Source organism: Cicer arietinum, chromosome 3, assembly GCF_000331145.2.
Source record: "Cicer arietinum cultivar CDC Frontier isolate Library 1 chromosome 3, Cicar.CDCFrontier_v2.0, whole genome shotgun sequence".
Classification (NCBI taxonomy): Eukaryota; Viridiplantae; Streptophyta; class Magnoliopsida; order Fabales; family Fabaceae; genus Cicer; species Cicer arietinum.
In genome coordinates, this window is record NC_021162.2 from 68102198 (window position 1) to 68123858 (window position 21661).

The following is a 21661-nucleotide window of genomic DNA, read 5'->3' on the forward strand; positions in this document are numbered from 1 at the left end:
AGGGAAAGATAAGGATAAGAAAGGAATTGTAGAGAAAAGGAAGAGATCGCGTTGAAAGGGGAGAAACAGATCCAGAAGAGAAGGGGAAAGTGTGAGGGAGTTGAAGTTAGAGTTAGTTAGATTTTAGTTTAGTGAGAGTGAAGAAAAAAAAAACAGTGTATCTTCTTCTACAGCAGTATTGCATAAGTAACAGTGTGTGTGTGTGAGAGAGAGAAAGGGAAATTTTAGAAAGGGAAATTTTAGAAAGGTAAGAATGAATAGAATAGGTTATTAGCGTGCCTTGGAAGCGATGGTGATGGGATGGCTTATGATTCAACAACTAAAAAGCGAAAACGAGTATATTTCAATCCAAACCTTTTATTATAGATGTGATTATTATTGATAATTATTGTTGTTGTTCATGATAATTGAAAGAGAAAGAGAAGAGGGTAATGCAATTGAAGCTGCCAAGAATGTGGTGTGGAAAAAACAGGAAGGGGAATGGTACGAATGGAAAAACAGATAAAACATGAGTTGTTGTTGACTTGTGGGGGATCTCGTGTAATTATTGTAATTAAATTAATTATATTATTATTACTGATGTTTAATTCCTTTTTAGCGCGCATTTAGGGAGAGGTAGGGTTGGTGGGTTTCCTGACTGATTCGCATTTGACAGTTTCATTCACGAGAGACGCATGCGACGATAAGCAGCAAACAAGACGTTTGGAGTTTTTTGTTTTTGAGGAAGATGCTTGTTGGACTTAATGGAATTATCGTTTAGGAGTTTATTGAGAGCCTGGAATTGTGAAACACAATCAAACACACTTAGATACTCCTAATTTCCAAAAAATATACGGTAAGATAGTAACTTCCTTTGTTAACAAAAAATAAAAGGTATACGCTGGATATAGTCATATAGTAATAGTCCTGCAAAAACAAAATCATAAAATGATAGTTTCACAATTATAAGTGGGAGATAGGTTGGTCCCTTTTTTTTTTTTTTACTAAAGATAGGTTGGTCCCTAAGTTTAGTTTTATCTTAAATTGATGTAAACTGATATGGAGTTGACATGGCCCTGAAAAAACTACTAGCGTTTAGAAAAGCAATAGCGTGTAAATTTTGTGTCAAATTAGTATTTATTAATATATATTTGAAAATTTCATCTCATTTATGAAAAAATAAATGTCCTCTGCTTTGTGTGCCTAAATGATTTAATTGTGGTCCATGATTGATCTTTGAGTTGATTGTTTAATCTTTAATATTTAATAGTGGTTAATGTATTGTTAAGTGATTATTTAATGGTGGTCTATTTTTGATATTTTATAACGAGTGTATTTTTTTTCTCTTATTTTACATGTATTAAAAAATAATGACTGTAAATAAATGAAAGAAAATAGTAATTTTATTAAATTATTTTATCAACAATTAATGTGTTTTTTACTATCAGTAAATACAAAGTTGAATATATTCTTTTTGTTATTTTTTTAATTGTCACATTTGTAAAAAAGCTTTATTTCTATTTAATTATCATTTTTAAATTTCAATATCATATTAATTATTAATTTATTAATAACACTTTTGGTTATTTATTTCAAACAAATGACTATATTAAAAAAGATAATAAATTATTCAGAATATTATAAAATAAAAAACGACAAATAATAGTATCAAAACGGGTACCAAATAAAAAGTGACAGTTGTAAAAGAAGAGATGGAGTAATATTTTAAAAATAATGTATATAGTATTAATTAGAATATATAATTATAAAAAAAATATTGCTTTTATATTAAAAAAGATAAATAATATTTATGTTGAGACCGTTTTTTATTAAAGTGGTAATTATTCGAAAACGGATGGAGTATTTGTTTAATAGATATCTTTATTTTAAGTTTGTTTAAAGATGGTGATTTGATTTCTTTAGATTCTCCTTTTTATTTTAGGCTTTTTTCCATCTTAATTTCGTATAAAACATGTTTTTTTCTTTTTTAACCACGAGTAATATTACATTATTCTGTCACACCTCAAGAATATTTGGAAGAGGCAATGATAGAGTTTTTAAATATGTTGTGGTAGTAGATAATGTATTTAATGTATTTTTTTAAAATAAAAAAAATTCCAAAAGGCTTCGAGGACAACTAGTCAACTTATAATACAGGTCCATCAGCTTTAATTTGTTGACTGAAATCATATACTAAGACCTTGCTTACGATTAGAAAATCTCAGTTGTTTTTGGTTTGTTCTGTCTGTTTGCTCTAGACTTGCTTTATGTAACTGACCCAAATACATTATCTGACCCCTTTTTACCTAAACAACCAAATTATTCGGGCATAGTACATTAATTTACAATATATTAAAGTATATAATAAATTATAATTATCATAATTCACAAGAGTATTCTTTCTTTTCTAGTTGATCGCAAGTAACAACCACAACAATACAATAAAATAAATTTTAAAATTTGAACCTATTTCTTGTGCCTTAGAGGTCTATAAATATTATAGTAAAAGGTTTTCTCAAGTAACTTTCAAGAATTATAGGTAATTTATCCTAATATAAATTAATCACATAAACAAATATGTAAGTGGAGTCAACATTAGTTTGGGGTTACATTAACAAATTTATTTAAGAACCTAATTTTTATTGTTTGTTGAATAAATTATCCATATTTTTTTATAGATAACTTAGACCTCACTATATTAAAATAACCATACATGATATTTTATATGGACGTTTAACAATCATACTTCAATATTATGCTACGATGTTGTCGTGTTATTTTTTAAAATATGTCTACAAAAGTTTATATAGCAAGATATAATTAAAGGTCCGTCGATGTCCATATCCAAGTTGAATATAAAATTTCTATGCCAAGAAAAAACTGCATACGAACGTAACAATCGACCCTTTATTATCTAAGAAACTTTTTTCTTCAAATAAAGAGACTGTCACGTAAACCAAACTCACCTGACTCTTTTTTGAAGAATAAAAATAGTCTCACCTGACTTAAATTAATTGAGTTCGATCGAAGTTTCCAAATACCAAGGTTAACAACAAACAAATTAAAATGTCAAATTTATTTTATACAAACACGAAGCCACTTGTATCTAACTACTTGTGAAAGGTTTAGATTTGCAAGGTAAATGGTTCAAACGAATCAAACCTACTGTTATGATAATTAAAAAATCGCTATAATTAAATTAGAAACTTGTTTAAACTTGTCCCAAAAAAAAACTTACTTATACTTCTGGTGCGTCAAACTTCAATTCAAATATTTATTATGTATTGAAAATAACTATTGACTTATCTTTCAAAAAATACTATTTTGGATTTAAATATATGTGATATTTTCTGATTAAGGTAGAGACTAAATTCTGACAATAGGAATCACTCATTCAATTAGTCAGAAATTCGTTACATTTTGAATTTTTAATTTCTCCCCAAACAGTAAGGCATACAATCTACTCCCCAAAAAAAATCAATGCTTTAAAGATTCAACATTTAGCTATTCATCCACAAGGTCAAGCGAAGCTTATTTTCATTGCCGGAAAATTTCATTTAGATCAAAGTATTTACTAAAACTAAACTTGCTAGGAAGAACATTTATTTAACATACAACATGCAACTATTACCAATATATATCCTTCACGAGATAAACCCCACTTGAAGTCTTGAACAAGGGTTTATCCATAACAATGACTCAATTTCTCTCTGAATTTTTTCTCGCAAGACCTCTCAAACAGTCATGGAAGAGTTCATCTCATTCAGTATGCGATAGTATCTATTATGCTCAGAGGTGTTTTTGAAGCCAGGAAGGAAATCTGTAAAGAATCTTAGAACTGCAGCAAGATGTTGGGAGTCATTGGTTACAAAAGCTGCTTCTAAGAACAACGACGGTCGAATGGTATCCACCTGAAAATAATCCTCACACCAGTTAGAAATGGAGTCTTAAAATTAAAACAAAATCATAAATGCAAAACCTGTGATACTTAATCATGTCCATATATACTAAGCTCTATAGTTTCAACCACTTGATGGATGCTTCACTTCTTGATGGTATTTAGATTGGACTATCCTATACAATCCCTAGCTGTGGTGGTTCAAGGAGAATGATGGTTGGGGTTTCGGAAGAATTTTTTGTAAGCTTTTAGTAAAGACTAAATGGGATTCCCGGGAACAGAGAGCATCCTTTATAGTGTAGTGTATTCTGTCAAGCAATTAATGTGGTTGTCCTTCTGACTGACTAGCATGCCCTGCTGCATGATGGTTCAAGCTTTTCCGAGGTTGTGGGCAGCGGTAGACAAATCGGCATTTATGGGAAATAAGATCAGGTCAATGGAGATGATTTGGCCTTGCTGTTACTTTTCATGCTGAGTCTGAGGCACCTCAACCCTCTTCCCCACAGAAAATATTTAATCAAGATGATGATGCAAGGCTGGGTTCCTGGCCATAAAATCCTACTAATCCAGAGGAAATTTTTTCTTTAGCTCCCTTCACACAGCATGCTCTTAGCCTACTTTTATGTCTGTCTTCCCAGGATGGATCACTTAGGCAAGGCACTCAAATTTTCATCTATCAAGGGTCTGCAGCCCCATAATGAATCTGGGAGCACCCAAATACGTAAAGAAGGGTTTAATTCAATGTTACTGTTTAAAAACACATTCTATTTTCAGCAGTAGATGCTGGGAATAAAAACTTGTCAACAGACACAGACAACTGGATGAATGAAATTTCTATTCCTTGGATATCCAGCATCACCCTGTGCTTTTCACTATTTAAAACACTACAATGTCATTTTCCAGAACAATATCAAGCAAAATAGAAATTACCTTGTACTTCCGTGCATATCGCAAGGCTTCAAGGTAGTATCCATCTTGCACTAGCAGCAATACATAATCATTATGTAAACCAAGCTGTCTCAGCATATCCAGACCAAGCTTCCTAGTTTGGGTATTTTGACGACCAGACTCTAGGAGTTGTAGAGCAACTTCCTTAGAAGGCTCCAGAATCTGCAACAAAAAGTTTCTTCCAAGAATTAAATTGACTAAAATTTATCATATAAAGGCCCTACTATCTTCACTATAATACTATATAAAAAAAATTGGTAACCTTATTAATGACAAACAACCCCAGTTCTGCATAACGTTCATTCCGCACCAGAAGTTGTATTATCAATACATATAGATTTGGGAGCACACGAATCTTTTCCAAATTTGCACTGCAACGATTAATAAAGAGCATTGAGAGCTGTTTCTCAAGAGTGGCATTAACAGTTATAATCAGATCGAGAAATAGCACATTAAAGTCCCCAAATTTCCATCCAACATTTCAAAGTGGATACATCATCCAACACACCTAAGGCATACCAATCTGAACCGCATCAATGAGTTATAGAAGTTTGAGAAAGTATTCTTGTTTTTACCTTGCAATTATAATATCTATTGTAAGTTTTGAAATAAAAAATGTAATGCACTTTGACCCACCTAATGCTTATTTGTATTTTTTATTCTTTTTTAATAATATTCAACGTAAGCTGCAGATTATTGTTACGTATGTCTACCTAGTTGGGATCATAGTCAGCATAGGGATGCTTTTGCATACATTTCCTGTTATAGAACTCAACTTTGAGGCATCATTATCCAGGATTTCTATACATTTGAGTCAAAATTATTCTTTAGGTGCCTTATCTAGCTAACCCTGTTGGCATAAATAACAATACTGCAATTTTTGCTTCTTTAATAGAGAATCCAAGACTTGAGTTAAATGATCACTCTTCCTTAAAGGTAGAGACACTCTAACTCAAATTTTCCCAGGGGAGTACTCTACGCTTTTAATATGGAATATCCTGTCAAAGGGAGTGTTCTCAAATTCTCCTACATCACAATGCCTCTCCCACTCATTCTCCTCACAAAGTGCATAATCTCTACTTTCCCATTCATCATCTACCATCATTTGTTCATGGTTGTCCATCAGCCATCCTCTGTTCTTTTTTTTTAATGCATTGTGTATGTTACACTTCTTTATGTATTGACTTATTAGTTATACCTTAAATTTATCATTAATGCGAACCTACACTATGCCACCATAACTTTAACTTTAGATTATTAAAAATGAATGCCTCAAAGTTGAGTTCTTGTTAGCATTTACGTGTTACATAGATTACTTATCTAGATTAAATAATCTTGGTATGGTGGCCATTCAGCTATCCTGCTAGAAATTTTTTGGGTTGGCCACTCCATTGCTGTGTTACTATCTTGTGTGTTTTTTGTAGGAATTGTGAAAGACCTCGGGTAGAACTGGGAAATTAAAGGGGGAAAGCGTGGATACTGAATCTGAATTCTTAAAAACAAGCCTACCATATTAAAGACCATGGTTAGTGCCATGTGTTTAAATAGGGACCTCCAGATCTACCAGTAAAAGTAGATTAGTAATAGAAATGACCAAAAGTTGATCATACTGTAAATCGCAACATCTTTGGATTATTAAGGCATAGTTGTAGTTAAAGTTTTCAATGGTCTTTTTAAATAAGTGAAATCATTTCATTGACATCACATACTAACAGTGAACCAAACTAAAATCCATTTGAAAATTATAATACAACTGAATCTATGGAATGCCTTGAAACTCAAAAGAACTTCTTTTAACAAAAACAGAGTAATATGGCATACCTGTGAAGAAACTCAATAACTATAGAAACCAAGTAAGAAGGATCTCCTACCATCTCTTCATCAACAGGAGAAAAGACAGAGTTGTACATCTCATCTGGTGAAATTGCTGCTGAAGTAAGTTGGGATTCCTCCTGTACAGACAGTGAAGATGATTGCATAACATAAGAACTATGAGCTTCAGTACTTGGAGAGTTCACATTGTTTACACTACCCCCAACTTGGGCCTCCTTTGAAATGCGTTGAAGATTTGCAAACAGTGACTCATCCTCAGAATCCGAACATGAAACAGTTGAAGCTTTGTTAAAATTTCCTCTGTCTACCCTAGTGGTAGATTCGTGTATGATCGATTTTCCAACTGCATCCCTTTCTATAGAAGATACATCAGCATCTGCATTTTGTGCACCAGAATCTAATGTCTTCTCTGGTTTCATCCCCTTCAGATAGCTACAAGTTTTAATTGAATGGGAGTACGAGGTGACTAGTACATTTATAGCCTTGGCAACCACAGGCACAGGTCTGTGCTCTAGAATAAGTGTCTGTGTTATACCCAAGCATAATTGTTTAGCCTGAAGTGGCAAAATGAAGAAAATAAGTTGAGATTTTTCAAAAACATCGATTGATTAATTAAAAGTTTCAAAACAAACGAATGTAGGTCACTATACTATTAATCAATATAAATTTAAACAACTGTCTTTACAACCAATTTAGATGACGAAATATACCAGAATCACATTCCAGACTTACAGTGAAATACCTCAATACAGAATAATGCGAAATTCAATATTTTCATGTTTAACAATAAATTTACAAGGTATCCACAGGATTCTATTGAATATTGCTGCTACATAACTTTGCAAATTTGCTAGATGATACCACTCAACTCAAACATTTATCATAGACAGGTAGGACTCTCGTGTCTCAAATGCCTGTTCGTTGCACTCTAGTTCTTCTCATTACAATCAGTAAATTAAATATTTTCCCCTTGTATATTAAGGGATACTTATGGTCCAAAGAGCCTAGATGACTTAACGAAAATTTCTATTACTTTTAAACATGCTAAATGAATTAATAGTTTAATTGATTCTAAGAAGTGAAAATTGCTAAACATTAAAAATAACAGAAGTGGAATAATGAATAATTTATAGAACTAATTATAATCCGGGATGCACAAACAAAATATAAGATAGCAAAGAAGTCTATGATAAAGGAAGATTAGGGTTGGCCAGCTATACGAGGCAGACTATATTACACTATGGCAAAAGAGGCCTAGGGTTGCTAGTGCTGACAGTTAAACTCCATGCAAAGAGGGTATGTACTTTTTCAGTCTTCCTTTCTCGGATGCTAAGCCAGCAACATCTAGAAGTGAAGGTCATCGTCCAGTAAGATGAAAATATTTACCAACTTCGGCAACTAAAAGTCTAATTTGGTTCTGAATCAGCTTATACATGAATAAGCTAACAACTGGGAACGTGATAGCAGGTACAAACTGTGGCCAAGTTCCAGTTACAAACTGACTGACTACTCATAAACTAAGTTAGAGTTAAAAAGAAACAGCCAAATACAACTATTGCACTTGTGCATCTTGAAGAATTGATCAATAAGAAGCATTGCTGCAATGAAATTGGGACGGGAGGGGTTGAACATACCTTGTTAGCTTCCAACTTTCGTCGCTGCAGGAAGTCTAATACTGATGGGACATCGGAGTTACTGGCAGAAATTGCCTACAAGATAAGGTTATTCATTTGACGAAAGCACACCGAATTTGGTATTGATACTGAAATTAAAAAATAACTTACTTCTAAGTCTAAATTGAATTTCCACAATAACTTATTGGCCACATCGCATACAAGGTCAGGCACCAGGAGAATCCATGTATCAGCATAGGTAACGGCTTCATGGTTACTCGCAACATTACCATCTGAATTTTCCCTTTCTCTGCCACTAGATTGAGATGAGGTACTGGACCTAGGGAAACCCCTTAACAATAAAGGAAGTGGTGCAGATATTGGTGCCCGAGAATCTGCAAAGAGATCATAAAGTATAACAACCTTTGCATCAACTTGATGAATAAGAAGTACATTGTCGACCACACTCACAGCAATCCTGCTGGAATAAATTGGTAAAGAACCCTGCAAATATCATGAACATCGATCTCATTTTTATTTTTCAAATGTACATAGTTCAATGATTCACACAACCACTGTAATCATACAAGACCCAGGATATAATGACACATCTCATGTGGACACATTTTATTTGTGTGTCTAGCTAAAACAGATTTACAGACTTTTAAAGAATTACAATTGGGAGGTTAAAAATAAGTAAAATTTGATGTCACGGGTTATTTATAATTGATCAGAAGAAACTTAATGGCATTATGATAAACACAATCAATCTCACCATTACCAATTTGCAGATTTCAGAAATTACGAAGATCTAATTCTCCATATTACTTGTTAAATTATTTCAGATTGTTTGCTACTCACAAATCATACAATGAACCAATACTGAATTGTACCTATATTTTCTGTCAATAAAAATGTTTTATCAAATGGAAAATAACCCAAGATTGTAAAGGATCACAAATATTCATTTTCATTCATTTTGTATGTTAACTGTTTAACCTCATTATAGTGTATGATACAGTATCACCAAAGTAAAATAGATGGGAACATATACGTAATAAAAAATTGGCATTTGTTTAGAGAATCTCTCACAAACTTGTTGTATAAAAGAATTTTCGATTGAGTTAAATTAGAAAGTCAATAAGAAACTTGGGCAAAACCAACCTGCTGAATCACTGCATCACGATATAGCCTATAGGAATGGAGTAACATTGCAACTCTATCAACTTGCAAGCAGTATATCCTACCATAACTGTGATTGATTGTTAAAAACTTTCAACAGGTTGCTATGTTAAAAACAAAGGTCTAAGGTTAATGAAGTAAATAATTGGCACATACACAGTGACAATAAAGATGTCTTCAGCTGCTAAAACAGGCTTACTATTTGCCTCGGATTTGGCCATAACCATCTCAAACCTTGGTAAGCGAACAATATCTGCAGATGAAATCTAACCAGAAATGTTTTTTTGTATCAGTCAAAGAATTAACAAAGAACACTATCAGATAAAATTCTACATTGATACTGAAGAGTCATGAAAAGGACTATTAAAGAAGCTGTAGTGATACATGTTATTCTTTTCTGAACAACAATGACTCATCCAACTTTGATTGAAACAATATAAATTACCAATCCTCTATGAGGTAAATATATTCTTGAACTGAAATACTACAAGGGAAAAAAAGAAAAGACAAATACCTGAAATCCATGGAATGTCTTGCACTGCATTCCAGAAGCAAGAAGCACCAAACGGCTTTCATGTGTGTAAACATACCAACTAACATTCAGTTTCTTTGTTTCCACCAATTGGAGTGATTTCGACTCTGATTTATATGCACACAAGTCTAGACCACTGTAAAAATAATTAGAGTAAGTATTTCTTTACTTAAGAAATAAAAAAGGAAAAAGAGGACGAAGAAAAAAAATGTCATATTCAGAACAGATATACAATATTAGAGCATCATGCCATCACAACTCTAGTAAGATAAGGTTGCTTTTTAGTATCACTATGTTGCTCAGCAAACAAAACATTTAAGCAGGTTATTTTGACTAACATCTTAAGGAACTGTAAGACTTATTCCTTTAATAAATTTCCAGCCTGGAAACATTCTTACTGCATTATTAACCGATGTAATTGCATTAAATGTGGATATGAAAAAAGAAGGCAACCATACGTAGTCTTAACAACAACAATATCACACTGTTGACTGTCTGTCCAAAAAAATCCAAGTATACTTTCTGATTCTGGCCTGCACTTATGGCTGAAAGTTTCCGCAGTTTCTCTATCCCAAAACTGTATCTCATGGCCCGATCGCTGTATTGCTATAACCTTTGTGTCTAATGAATATCGAATAGCTATAATAGGGCCTTCGCTTATTGAGTCAGTGGTGGGACCAATGAGAGGATCAAAGAGACCGACTTTCCATGAAAAGACCTAAACATTACAAAAATATACATGATTCGACAAGTGAACATGTAAGTACAGATATAGATAAACAACACATTACTTTGATACAATTAAGTTGGACATAGCACACACAATTATTTTTCACTGAAAAACAACTGTGGGTATCATTTTACCTGGTCAGCTGTTGGGGAGAGTACCAACTTATTTCCATCGTCATAAAATAGTCCCCTTGAACCAGGAACATTACACCGAAGTGGTGGATACTGAATGTAAGCATGTGAAAGACCGCCAGATCCGCTCAGACCTATATTAGACTTCGAGGTTGTTGCTTTTCCAGACATATTGCTGATTCTTGTTTACACAATAAGTGGCGGAGGTATGAAACAAACTGCAGCAAACCTCCTCAAATTATTTACACTGGATAGTAAAAAGTTAATGTATCTATGATTAAGATTAATAGGAGACATAAGTAATGGAGATTAAACCTTTGCGCACAAAAAGTTACAGGACCTTCCTCTTTATACGGATGATTAGAAATTTGTACAACCATCAAGCTTTTTCACGTGTTTGCTCAATGGCCAGAAACGAGGAAGCAAGTGGACATTCACTTAAACCTTCTTTTTGAGCTGTTTGTAGCAATATGTATTTTTTAAACATAAGATATTTAATAGAAATGCCAAAATAAAGTAGCAATTATAAAGTGGACATAACATAATAGATATAATCTGAAACAGCTTGTAACTCTCAAAAGTCATGATCCAATTAAATGAAGTTTGCACTATTGTTACCCCCATAAAATGTAAGAAACAGCTTCATAGCTTAAATGCCGGGCCAGATTAAAAACAAAAACTTTATGTCAAGATAGTTGTAGAATAAGATACCGTATTTTGCATACAACTTTTTAATGCCAGAAACTCCTTAACACACACATCATGTTCAATGTCTGGAACCTTAGCTGCAACACAGCTCCCGTATACTTTTGCCTATTGAATGAGACTTAACCACATCAATTTTTATGCATAAATAAGACAGAGATGATAAAACAAAAGAAAACATATATCATACAACACATTCCCTCCATTCCCCAACAACCCAATGCCTCGATCATAATTACATATTTAACGCATCTATCCAAGTATATAAATTAAACTTTGTTATCACAAGTGATAATGATAAAATTAAGTAAATGTAGACCATTGACAGGTACCAAATATTTATGAACTTTGTCGTGTATATTTGTTCTAAGTAACAAAAATGATCTAATGAAAAGGTTTTACAAGGCACACGTAATTTCATAATGTAACCAAAAATCAAGAGCACATTTCTGCAAACCTGAGATGTACAATTCACTAAAATACGCTTGAGAACAGAGCTAGTATTTCTTTCCTTCATGTTCACAAAACTGCAAAACATACAAAAGCTACAATTAATCGACAATTAACTGTAATCTAAAAAAAAAGATAAAAATAAATAAATAAATGATATTATAAACCATATAATAGCATTTTTAAGTTTCAGAAATCCTCAATTTCTCCTTACAAATAACAACAATAGCTTAATTCAAAATTCTAGAATCACATGGTTTTTTCGCACCGGTAAACAAGAAGATTAAAATTTAAAACCCCCAAGGAACCTTCGTCCCAAATTGCATGCACGGAAAATGTTGCGAGAATATAATAAATTGAAATTCGTACCAAAAACGACGGGAATCGAAAATCATCATAAACAGTAATAACACAGAAAGCGAAGAGGAAATAGGGGAAATGTGTGTGAGAGAGAGAAATGGAAGAGGTTTATGCAAGCTTACCATTAAGAATAATCGGATATATTCATTGTGCAATAGAATCAATCAATCGCAGATCACGAAACGAGTTTGCTTATTCTTCAATCTTTTGTATAGATACTGCAGAGTGGAACTACCTACCAGTCGTATTGCTTGCGTTGCGTATTGCGTGTTGCGAGTTGCGACTATACAACGTGTGCGACTTCTCTATTCCTTTCACTGCAGTTTAACTGTGGGCCAAAAATGAGAGCTGGTGATATTTGGGCTTGGTCTCGTATTAATAGGAATTTGATAAAATTATATCTAGTACCCCTCAAATTTAACTTTTATCCCATAAAGGCAATGAATGGACAATTCTATCCTTGTATAAATATTAAAATTTGTCATTTTTTACTCTCTTATTATTTTACTTTTTCGGTATAAAAGTGAGTATTAATTTTTTCTTTTTTTTATAAATTTTTTTTCAAATTTTTTATTACAGAAATTATACTCCAGAAAACTTATTTTCAATATTTCCAATACGGAAAAACTTATTTGAAATTTTCTAAAATTACCGAAAAACCTTTTTCACCATTTATGGAATATAACTCAATACCGAAATACTTTTTTTAAATTTTCCAATAGTTATCGAAAAACTTAAAACCACAAGTTTTACAGAAGTTTTTTTAAATTTAATTTTATTAATTTTTATTTTTTTATTAATTATTTAATTCATTTTTTAACTCATTTTTAATAAAAAAATGTGTTGTTTTCCAGTATAATTTTTTTAACTTTTTTAATCTTTTGTACTGAAAAACTTTATAAAAAAGTTAATAATCTTTTTAACCTTCTATACCGAAATTCTTTTTAAAAGTTTTTCGATTAATCTTCTATATCAGAAATCATATATAAAGTTTTCTGGTAATTTTTAAAAAAAATTTGCGTACCAAAAAACTTGAATTATTTGGTAGTTGGAACTTGAATTATTTAGTAGTTGGTAAAATAAAAAAATTAAGGATAAACTTAACATTTTAAAAATATTGTGGGGTTATAAGTAAAATTTGAGGTGCATGGTATAACTTTAACTATGGTATAACTTTAACTTTCTAATGAGATTTTTTTTTTTCCCAAATTTACTCTGATCCGTGTTCACCATAGATTATTTTTTACGGCTTTTTTTGGTTATAAATTATTATTTTTTGAAAATAATCACTTCTAAAAATTTTAATCTTTTGATAAAGTTTTTCAAACAAACGAAATTTTAAAAAATATTTAAAAATTATTTCAATGAGAAGTTGTTTTTAATAGTTTATCAAAAATATTATATTTTATAAATGATTAAAAAAAATTATTGTAACAATTATCTTATTTTTTTTATAATCCATAACAAATGAGTCTCACCCACACCTCTATCTCCTTAGGCGGTTCAATATTCTCTAAAAAATAAAGGTGAAAAAAAATCTTCCCAAATCATTTTTCAACACTAAAATCATTTCATTTTTTAAGTATTGACTCAATACCAAGAGATAAGTTAGTGTTTGTGTTTTACTTTAGTTTTTTTTTTTTTTAATGTTTTAGTGGTTTATGTGTTTGTGTAAATGGTAGGTGTTTTGGTTACGTCCGAATGTGTCGTTGCGAACATATTTTAGATGTATACTTAATGATCATGCTATGATTAACACATAAAGACATTATATGAAGATTTGATTTTATACAATTTTGTTTGGTATGCAAATGGAGCAATGAAGTGGTGATCGGGGAGGTCGTGGTGGCATAGGTGGTTTATGTGTGTGTGAAGAACATTGTTGCATCTGCATATAGGGAAAGGATGGAGGCCCATGCACAGGAGCTTGAGATTTTACCAACATCGCCGACAAACGTTGCATCACCAACACCACCAACTGTTTTTTGGGAAAACCGATGATATTTTGTTGTTAAGATCATTCAATTATCACGTGGTGACATGTATATGCGTTGTATGTAAAAAAAAATTTGTTCGTAGTACCATGGTTCATTTAAATGCGTCAATCACGAACAAAAATCTAGATGTTGTTGGTTACTGATGAACCATGGCTTGTGATTGTTGTTCAAACGCCAAGTTGTTGTCCTTTTAGCAAACAAGTTATGCCACCATTGGGTTCGAAAGACCCGTCTTTTTTCTCCTTGGTATGTTCATGTCGGGCTAGAAAGTGGTGTAGAGTGACTATCAATAAATGAGTCAAGGCGTTAAAAAAAGGACGGTGAACGTTTAGTTAACGCTCAAAGTTTTCAGTTGCACTTTTACCTCTTTTTAGGGCATTTTTTGTTTTTACCTTATTTACATGTGGAGGTTATCTTTGAGAAACGGAATGTTATGACAAGCTTTCCACGTCTTTTTCAATATGATATCAACAATCACCTATGAATAGAGAGGTCAATTGGTCTTTCACCATTGCGGCTCTTAATTATGTCATACATCGTTTTAACAATGTATACTTTCAAATGAAGAGTGAAGTCATTATAAGGTGTTTATGAGCTTAAACCAACTAATAGAACATGTAAGCATAAATTGTCGAGTTTGAGGTGAAAGCCAACCCAAGTTTCCGACTATCCCAACATTTGTTGTTCCTATCTATAAGCTCGCTAACCTTCTCAAAACCCAGCATACACGATGCTCGACTCATAGTCATGTCTTGAACTAACACTTCGAAAAGAAATTGAGTCACTTTTTGCACCATTGAGTTTGCTTGCACACAATTCCCTTATTAACTATTTTTTGAAAATCTTTTAATTCTCGTGCAAGCAAAGTACATAATCACACATATAAACTCAAACAAATAATCCATAGTTAATTAGAAGCCTTCAATTATCTTAATCAGATAATTAAATACTAAAGTTTTAGGATTCAAAAATATCATACCAAAATAGAAAAATAATAAATGGTATAAACTAGAGTCAAACAGAAATAAAGTCTCTAAAACTGACCACAACTATTCTTCTTAAAAATTAAAAGAAATGCTCCATCTATTTATCCGAAAACTCTTTCAGGTGCGAAAGCAAATTGGGGATGTCGTTTGTCCAAAAGTAATGGTCATCTACAAATAACAAACATGGAGCAAATAGACATGCATATATAGTTATTATAGAAAAATATAAATAAATCATATACTTCATTTAACAATTAAAATCTCAAAACACCAAAGATATGGGATTTTTTTCCTAATATCCTCTTTTTTTATTAAAAAAAAAAACAAAATACTCCATTTTAAAAACTATATACCAAAATATTCATTTTTATTTCCACTTACAAGTCACCTTTGCAAATGGCGACTTCCTTAAGAAAGTCTGAGTTTGCAAGGCGACTTTCTTAACGTCTATTTCAGTTCTAATACGAGTACTATTTGAACGACTATTTTTAATCCATGCGTCATTAGCTTTTGGTCGAGTATACACAAAAGATTGTATAGACAAGATTAAATATAAAGTTGGTAAACCTAATACTCACCAAGTCATGCAATTTGACCGAAATTGTTATTCTTTCATGGTGCATGAAACAGTAAACCCAAGAAATGTGCGACCAATTGGTCGTTTTGAAGTACGAAAAGAAATTGAGTCACTTTTTGCACCATTGAGTTTGCTTGCACACAATTCCCTTATTAACTATTTTTTGAAAATCTTTTAATTCTCGTGCAAGCAAAGTACATAATCACACATATAAACTCAAACAAATAATCCATAGTTAATTAGAAGCCTTCAATTATCTTAATCAGATAATTAAATACTAAAGTTTTAGGATTCAAAAATATCATACCAAAATAGAAAAATAATAAATGGTATAAACTAGAGTCAAACAGAAATAAAGTCTCTAAAACTGACCACAACTATTCTTCTTAAAAATTAAAAGAAATGCTCCATCTATTTATCCGAAAACTCTTTCAGGTGCGAAAGCAAATTGGGGATGTCGTTTGTCCAAAAGTAATGGTCATCTACAAATAACAAACATGGAGCAAATAGACATGCATATATAGTTATTATAGAAAAATATAAATAAATCATATACTTCATTTAACAATTAAAATCTCAAAACACCAAAGATATGGGATTTTTTTCCTAATATCCTCTTTTTTTATTAAAAAAAAAAACAAAATACTCCATTTTAAAAACTATATACCAAAATATTCATTTTTATTTCCACTTACAAGTCACCTTTGCAAATGGCGACTTCCTTAAGAAAGTCTGAGTTTGCAAGGCGACTTTCTTAACGTCTATTTCAGTTCTAATACGAGTACTATTTGAACGACTATTTTTAATCCATGCGTCATTAGCTTTTGGTCGAGTATACACAAAAGATTGTATAGACAAGATTAAATATAAAGTTGGTAAACCTAATACTCACCAAGTCATGCAATTTGACCGAAATTGTTATTCTTTCATGGTGCATGAAACAGTAAACCCAAGAAATGTGCGACCAATTGGTCGTTTTGAAGTAAACCTTCAAAGAAAATTGTGTGATTGTGGAAAATTTCAGGCTATACAGGTGTCTTGTTCACATGTCAAAGCTGCATGTTCTTACGTTTGTCAAAACTATTTAGTGCATCTATCTGACATGTACAAGGTTTCCACCTATACCTAGAGCTGTCAAAAAATCCCCCAACTGCTAGGCCCTCTTAATTTTTTTTTACTAAACCCTAATATTAAAGCCCCCTATCCAAATAATTTTTTTTAAATCTCGGGCCATTATTTCGTGGGGCTTATAGGCCCCCAATATTTTGAGATTTTTTCTTGAAAAATTTTCAAAATTTATTTATTTCGAAAAAAAATTAAAAGATATTTTTTGTCTCAAAAAATTTTGTAAGAAAAATAAATAAAAAATTGATTTTTTTTCTTGAAACAAAAAATTTTTGAAAAAAATCGACATTTTTTTATCGGTGAAAAAATTAAAAAATATCAATTTTTTTTTAAAACATGGGCCTATAGGCTCACTAAGCCCACAAAATTTTAAGGGACCAGAGCTTTCTTTTTGGGGGCCTTTTAAATTATAATTTTTTTTTACCATTCCAACATGTGGGTTGAGGCCAATAATTAGGGGGTTTGTCAAATTGATAGCTCTACCTATACCCAATGAAGGATATTGGTTCACATATGAACGTTAAACACTATATCACAATCCTGAAATGCGGATAATTAAAAAGTATCGTTCAAACAGTACTCGTATTAGAACTAAAATGGACGTTAGAAAAAAAATTTCTAGAAAATGCGAACTATGTTGGTTAACTGGTCATAATCAAAAACACTGTTCAAATATTACATGCAATTTGTGTTTATCTTTTTTTATGAATTATATTAATTACACACACACACATATATATATATATATATATATTTAATTTTAAGAAAATTAATTTTTTTTTTTGAAAATTATCTTAAAGAAGCCACATTTGCAAACTCGGACTTCTTTAAGGAAGTCGTCATTTACAAAGACGACTTGTAAGTGAGAATAAAAATGAAGTATTTTGATATATAGTTTTGAAAATAGAGTATTTTAGTAAATATTTTTAAAGAAAAAGATTATTTAAAAAAATCCCAATATGTATTGTAATTTAAAGAATTGATCTCAAATATAAATATATATTTGTTTAAGTGATAAAAAATTGGCTCATATGTTACAAAATCGTAGCTCAACTTTCACTCTCGATATAAAAATCTTTTTATGGAATGATCTATACATATTTATTTGAACCTTATGTTTGCATGAGAAATCACAAAACAACTCATTTAACCTCTTAATTGAAAAAAATATGATACTTACAATTTAAGACTCCTCCGTTTCTCTCTATTTGATGAAAGGTAAACTTTTCCTTTATTTTCAATTGATAACCTCATCAAACGACAAATAGCAACCTACTTGTGAGACTATTTTCTTTTTCCGAATTTAAATTTCCCCAATCATACAACAACCACAAACGTGTTATCCTCAAATTTAATTCACTCGCCTTATTTTCGACTTTCAAGTGAAGACATTTCAAAAGAGGAAGAAAAATTGGACGCCAAGAGTCAAAGACGGGACACCACTTTTGATTTATAAATTATAATACCAAGTTAATTCAATCAAATGGTCCTACGTTCTTGAAAATATTTGAATGCACTAGCGTAGACTGTGCTCACTGTCTTTTTCATTTTTGACAGAATCGTGCTCATTGCCGAAGAAGACTTGTGTGGTTACAACTGCAAATATAAATTATTTGAAGAAACACATATATATAAATAAATAAATAAATAAATAAATACTTCTTACTTGAAATTGTGTTCAAGAAAATATTTCTCTTGGTATGTGTAGTGTGATTGTAAAAAAAATTAAGAAAGTATTCTATCACATCTCACCATATAAATATCTTAAGATATATTTTATTGTTAAATAAATTTGTAATTTCTATAAAATTTTATTATTTTATTTTTTGTCTTTGTAAAAAATTTCATCAACTTTTAGTCCCTTAAAAAAATTTATTTTTATTTTATTTTTAGTTCCTGATTTTAATCTAATAATTGTATAATCTTTGAATTTTTGAATGATTTTTGTCACTGATGTTTATGACATGTTTAGCAACTACCTTGAAGAAGTTTAATTTTTTTTTTCTTCATAAATGATGAATTAAATATGAATTTTTAACCTTTTGATGTTTAAAAGTTCATATTTAATTTATTGCTTGTTAAAAATTCTAAATTTTTGTCAGTAAATTTCTTATAATGCTTTAAGCATTAGTGAAAAAAATCATTCAAAAATTTTAAGAACTAAACGTTGATGAAATTTTTATAAGGACTAAAAACAAAATTGTGAGGTTTTCTAATGAGTAATATTCGAACCAAGTTGGTCCCAGAAACAATTCCACTATGTGGTTTTGATCGTAACATAGGTATTTTGTGAGAATAATTTATTACACCAATGGCTTCATTAAGTGTGCTAGAATCAGAACAGGAAATCAGAAGAAGATATCATAAGCAAGAAATAAGAAGAAAATTATTAGAGGAAACGACCAGAGGAAATGATTAGAGGAAGTCATCAGATGAAGTAAAAAGGCCAGATGAAACGAAATTGAAACAGTCAACAAAATCCTCAAAATCCGAAAAATGCACTGATATGGTGCTCCTAGTAGTTCAGCGTGTTTCTGATAGTACAGCGTGCTTTTGGCAGCTCAACATGTTTTTGGTAAATCAATGTGCCTCTAAGAATTCTGAGCATATGAAGATTCATCGTGTTTATGGAGTTTTCATGCCTCTGATGGATAATAACTTTAGCATGCATCTGATGAACGGTAATTATAGAATGTCTTTGAAGTCTGAAGTCAATGTTCAAGTCTTCATCTGAAGCATATATTTCACTGACTCTAAAGACTGTAACACGTTCCATAGTGATGTCTATGAAACGCAACACACTCTGAAGTTGCATTGACTCTGATAAGGCAACAAATATGATTTGCCCAAGCCACTAATTCTAAGTCACGCAACATGCCTTTGACTATCAAGAAAGCAAATTATACAACATATGACTCCAACAATCAAGTCATATCGTGATAAAGAAAAGTCAACGATTCTAATGGAAGGTCAAATGCTCTGATAGATTCAACAACATACTAAATTGGACATAGCCATATCCTTACTTTTGAAGGTCCGAGAACAAGCTTATATTTGTTCTTGTCCAAATTAAGTGTACGAAGAAAGACTCGGGTGAATTAATTTGCAAACGTAATATGAACAAATGCGCACAATATCTTTTTAGAAGAATTGCTTATATCAGATCGGGAAATAAAAAATTGTCAGACGGTCATATTATCAATATCGTATCAATCTGAATTATATTTGGAAGAAATAATTGTTGACTAAGCTGAAATGAAGATACGATTCAGAAACTCAACAAAAAAAATCACAAACCCTAATTTCATCTATAAATAGTAGATCAAGACTGGAGAAGAAATCAAACATAACAATATACAGAAAACCTTACAAACTCAAATTTATCTAAGTACTCATAATAAGGTTTCAATTTCAACAAATGCACTCGTTCAACTTTATATTATTTAATGTTTAGTGTTTTATTGTAAGTCTGTAATCATTGTAATAAATTTGATTATAATGAGCAAAACAGAAATTGTTTCACCCATTTGTAATCTAGCCCAGTAACGGCTTTAGTTTGCCTCTAACAATATGTAGATTTCAGGTTGTGTAGAGTACACTTGACTCATAGAGTCAATGTGTGGTTTGCCTCAAAAAGTCTATAGGTTCAGGTTGTTTTAAGAAGACTGGCATGTAGTGTCATGTGCTATTGTAATTCAAGATTTTGATTTAGAAGATAAATCCTTTTGTGGGAATGAACTCGATATAGCTACCAAGTTGGTGATAAATTATGGTGTGTTATTTTTACTTCCACTTTGTCTATTTATTGTTGCATCTGATTAGTTCAAACACTTAAGTCACCAAATCAGTATCAGAATTAAAATTAAGAAAATAGTTTCAAAATTAGACAAACGCAATTCAATCTTCACTTTTTCGTGTTTGTGCACCTTCAATTAAAATCTTATTTAACCCTATATTTTAATAATTAATATAACAAATAAAGTGCCACAATAATTGAATATAATATAGTTCTTATTTGTATAATCTATTTGGTAATTTTTAGAGGGATTGACACATGACAATTCCATTAGAAAAATTATTGAGATACACTTATATATCTCGTGTTAAGTCTTGAGAGAGATAAAATAGAAATAATGACATTGTATATTAATTAGTGTATGTTATTTTTCATTGTAAGATTAATAAACTAACGGCGAAGTATCATAATTAAAAAAAAAACTACAAAATATATCATACTGCAAAACTAAATATTCACTTCTAATAATTATTATTACTATCAAATCACTTCTTTTTTTTTTTTTTTACTTTTGAACCCATTGAATTGTGTAACTTAGTAATTTTCTTCATCAACATACACATTACAGTTGTCATGTTATATGTCGAACAATACTTTTCTATGTAATGTTGTTTGTTTATCTAACATGTGTGTCTTTTTGTTTTTTGTTTAGGCATCCAACATGTTTGTCTAATATATTTGTTTGTCTGCCGAAACCAAAATTAAAATTTACCAACAACACTATGCTTTTCTTGACATAACCAACGCTATGCCAATGGTGTTAAAAATGTATACTAAGTTAATAAATATTAAAAATGAAATCAACATCACAAACACATA

At 31.1% G+C, this 21661-nt stretch overlaps 2 protein-coding genes across 2 annotated transcripts in view; both read right to left on the reverse strand.

Moving 5' to 3' along the window:
* The window catches only part of LOC101490028 (kinesin-like protein KIN-7K, chloroplastic), a 19899-nt gene extending 19388 nt beyond the window's left edge, over window positions 1-511 (reverse strand). The window contains exon 1 of the mRNA XM_012713842.3: window positions 355-511. The gene's annotated coding sequence lies outside the window, so the exon portion shown is untranslated. The remainder of the gene's footprint in view (window positions 1-354) is intronic.
* A 2975-nt stretch (window positions 512-3486) lies between these two features.
* Window positions 3487-12699, reverse strand: LOC101490573 (uncharacterized). Its single transcript, XM_012713848.3, has 14 exons — window positions 12484-12699; window positions 12009-12078; window positions 11162-11302; window positions 10850-11064; window positions 10444-10703; window positions 9968-10121; window positions 9610-9719; window positions 9436-9523; window positions 8443-8775; window positions 8293-8367; window positions 6647-7212; window positions 5088-5196; window positions 4808-4987; window positions 3487-3890 (listed from the first exon to the last, which is right to left on the reverse strand). The coding sequence occupies exons 4-14, from the start codon at window positions 11015-11017 to the stop codon at window positions 3714-3716; spliced, it is 2220 nt and encodes a 739-aa protein (XP_012569302.1). The 5' UTR covers window positions 11018-11064; window positions 11162-11302; window positions 12009-12078; window positions 12484-12699; the 3' UTR covers window positions 3487-3713.
* Between the last annotated feature and the right edge of the window lie 8962 nt (window positions 12700-21661).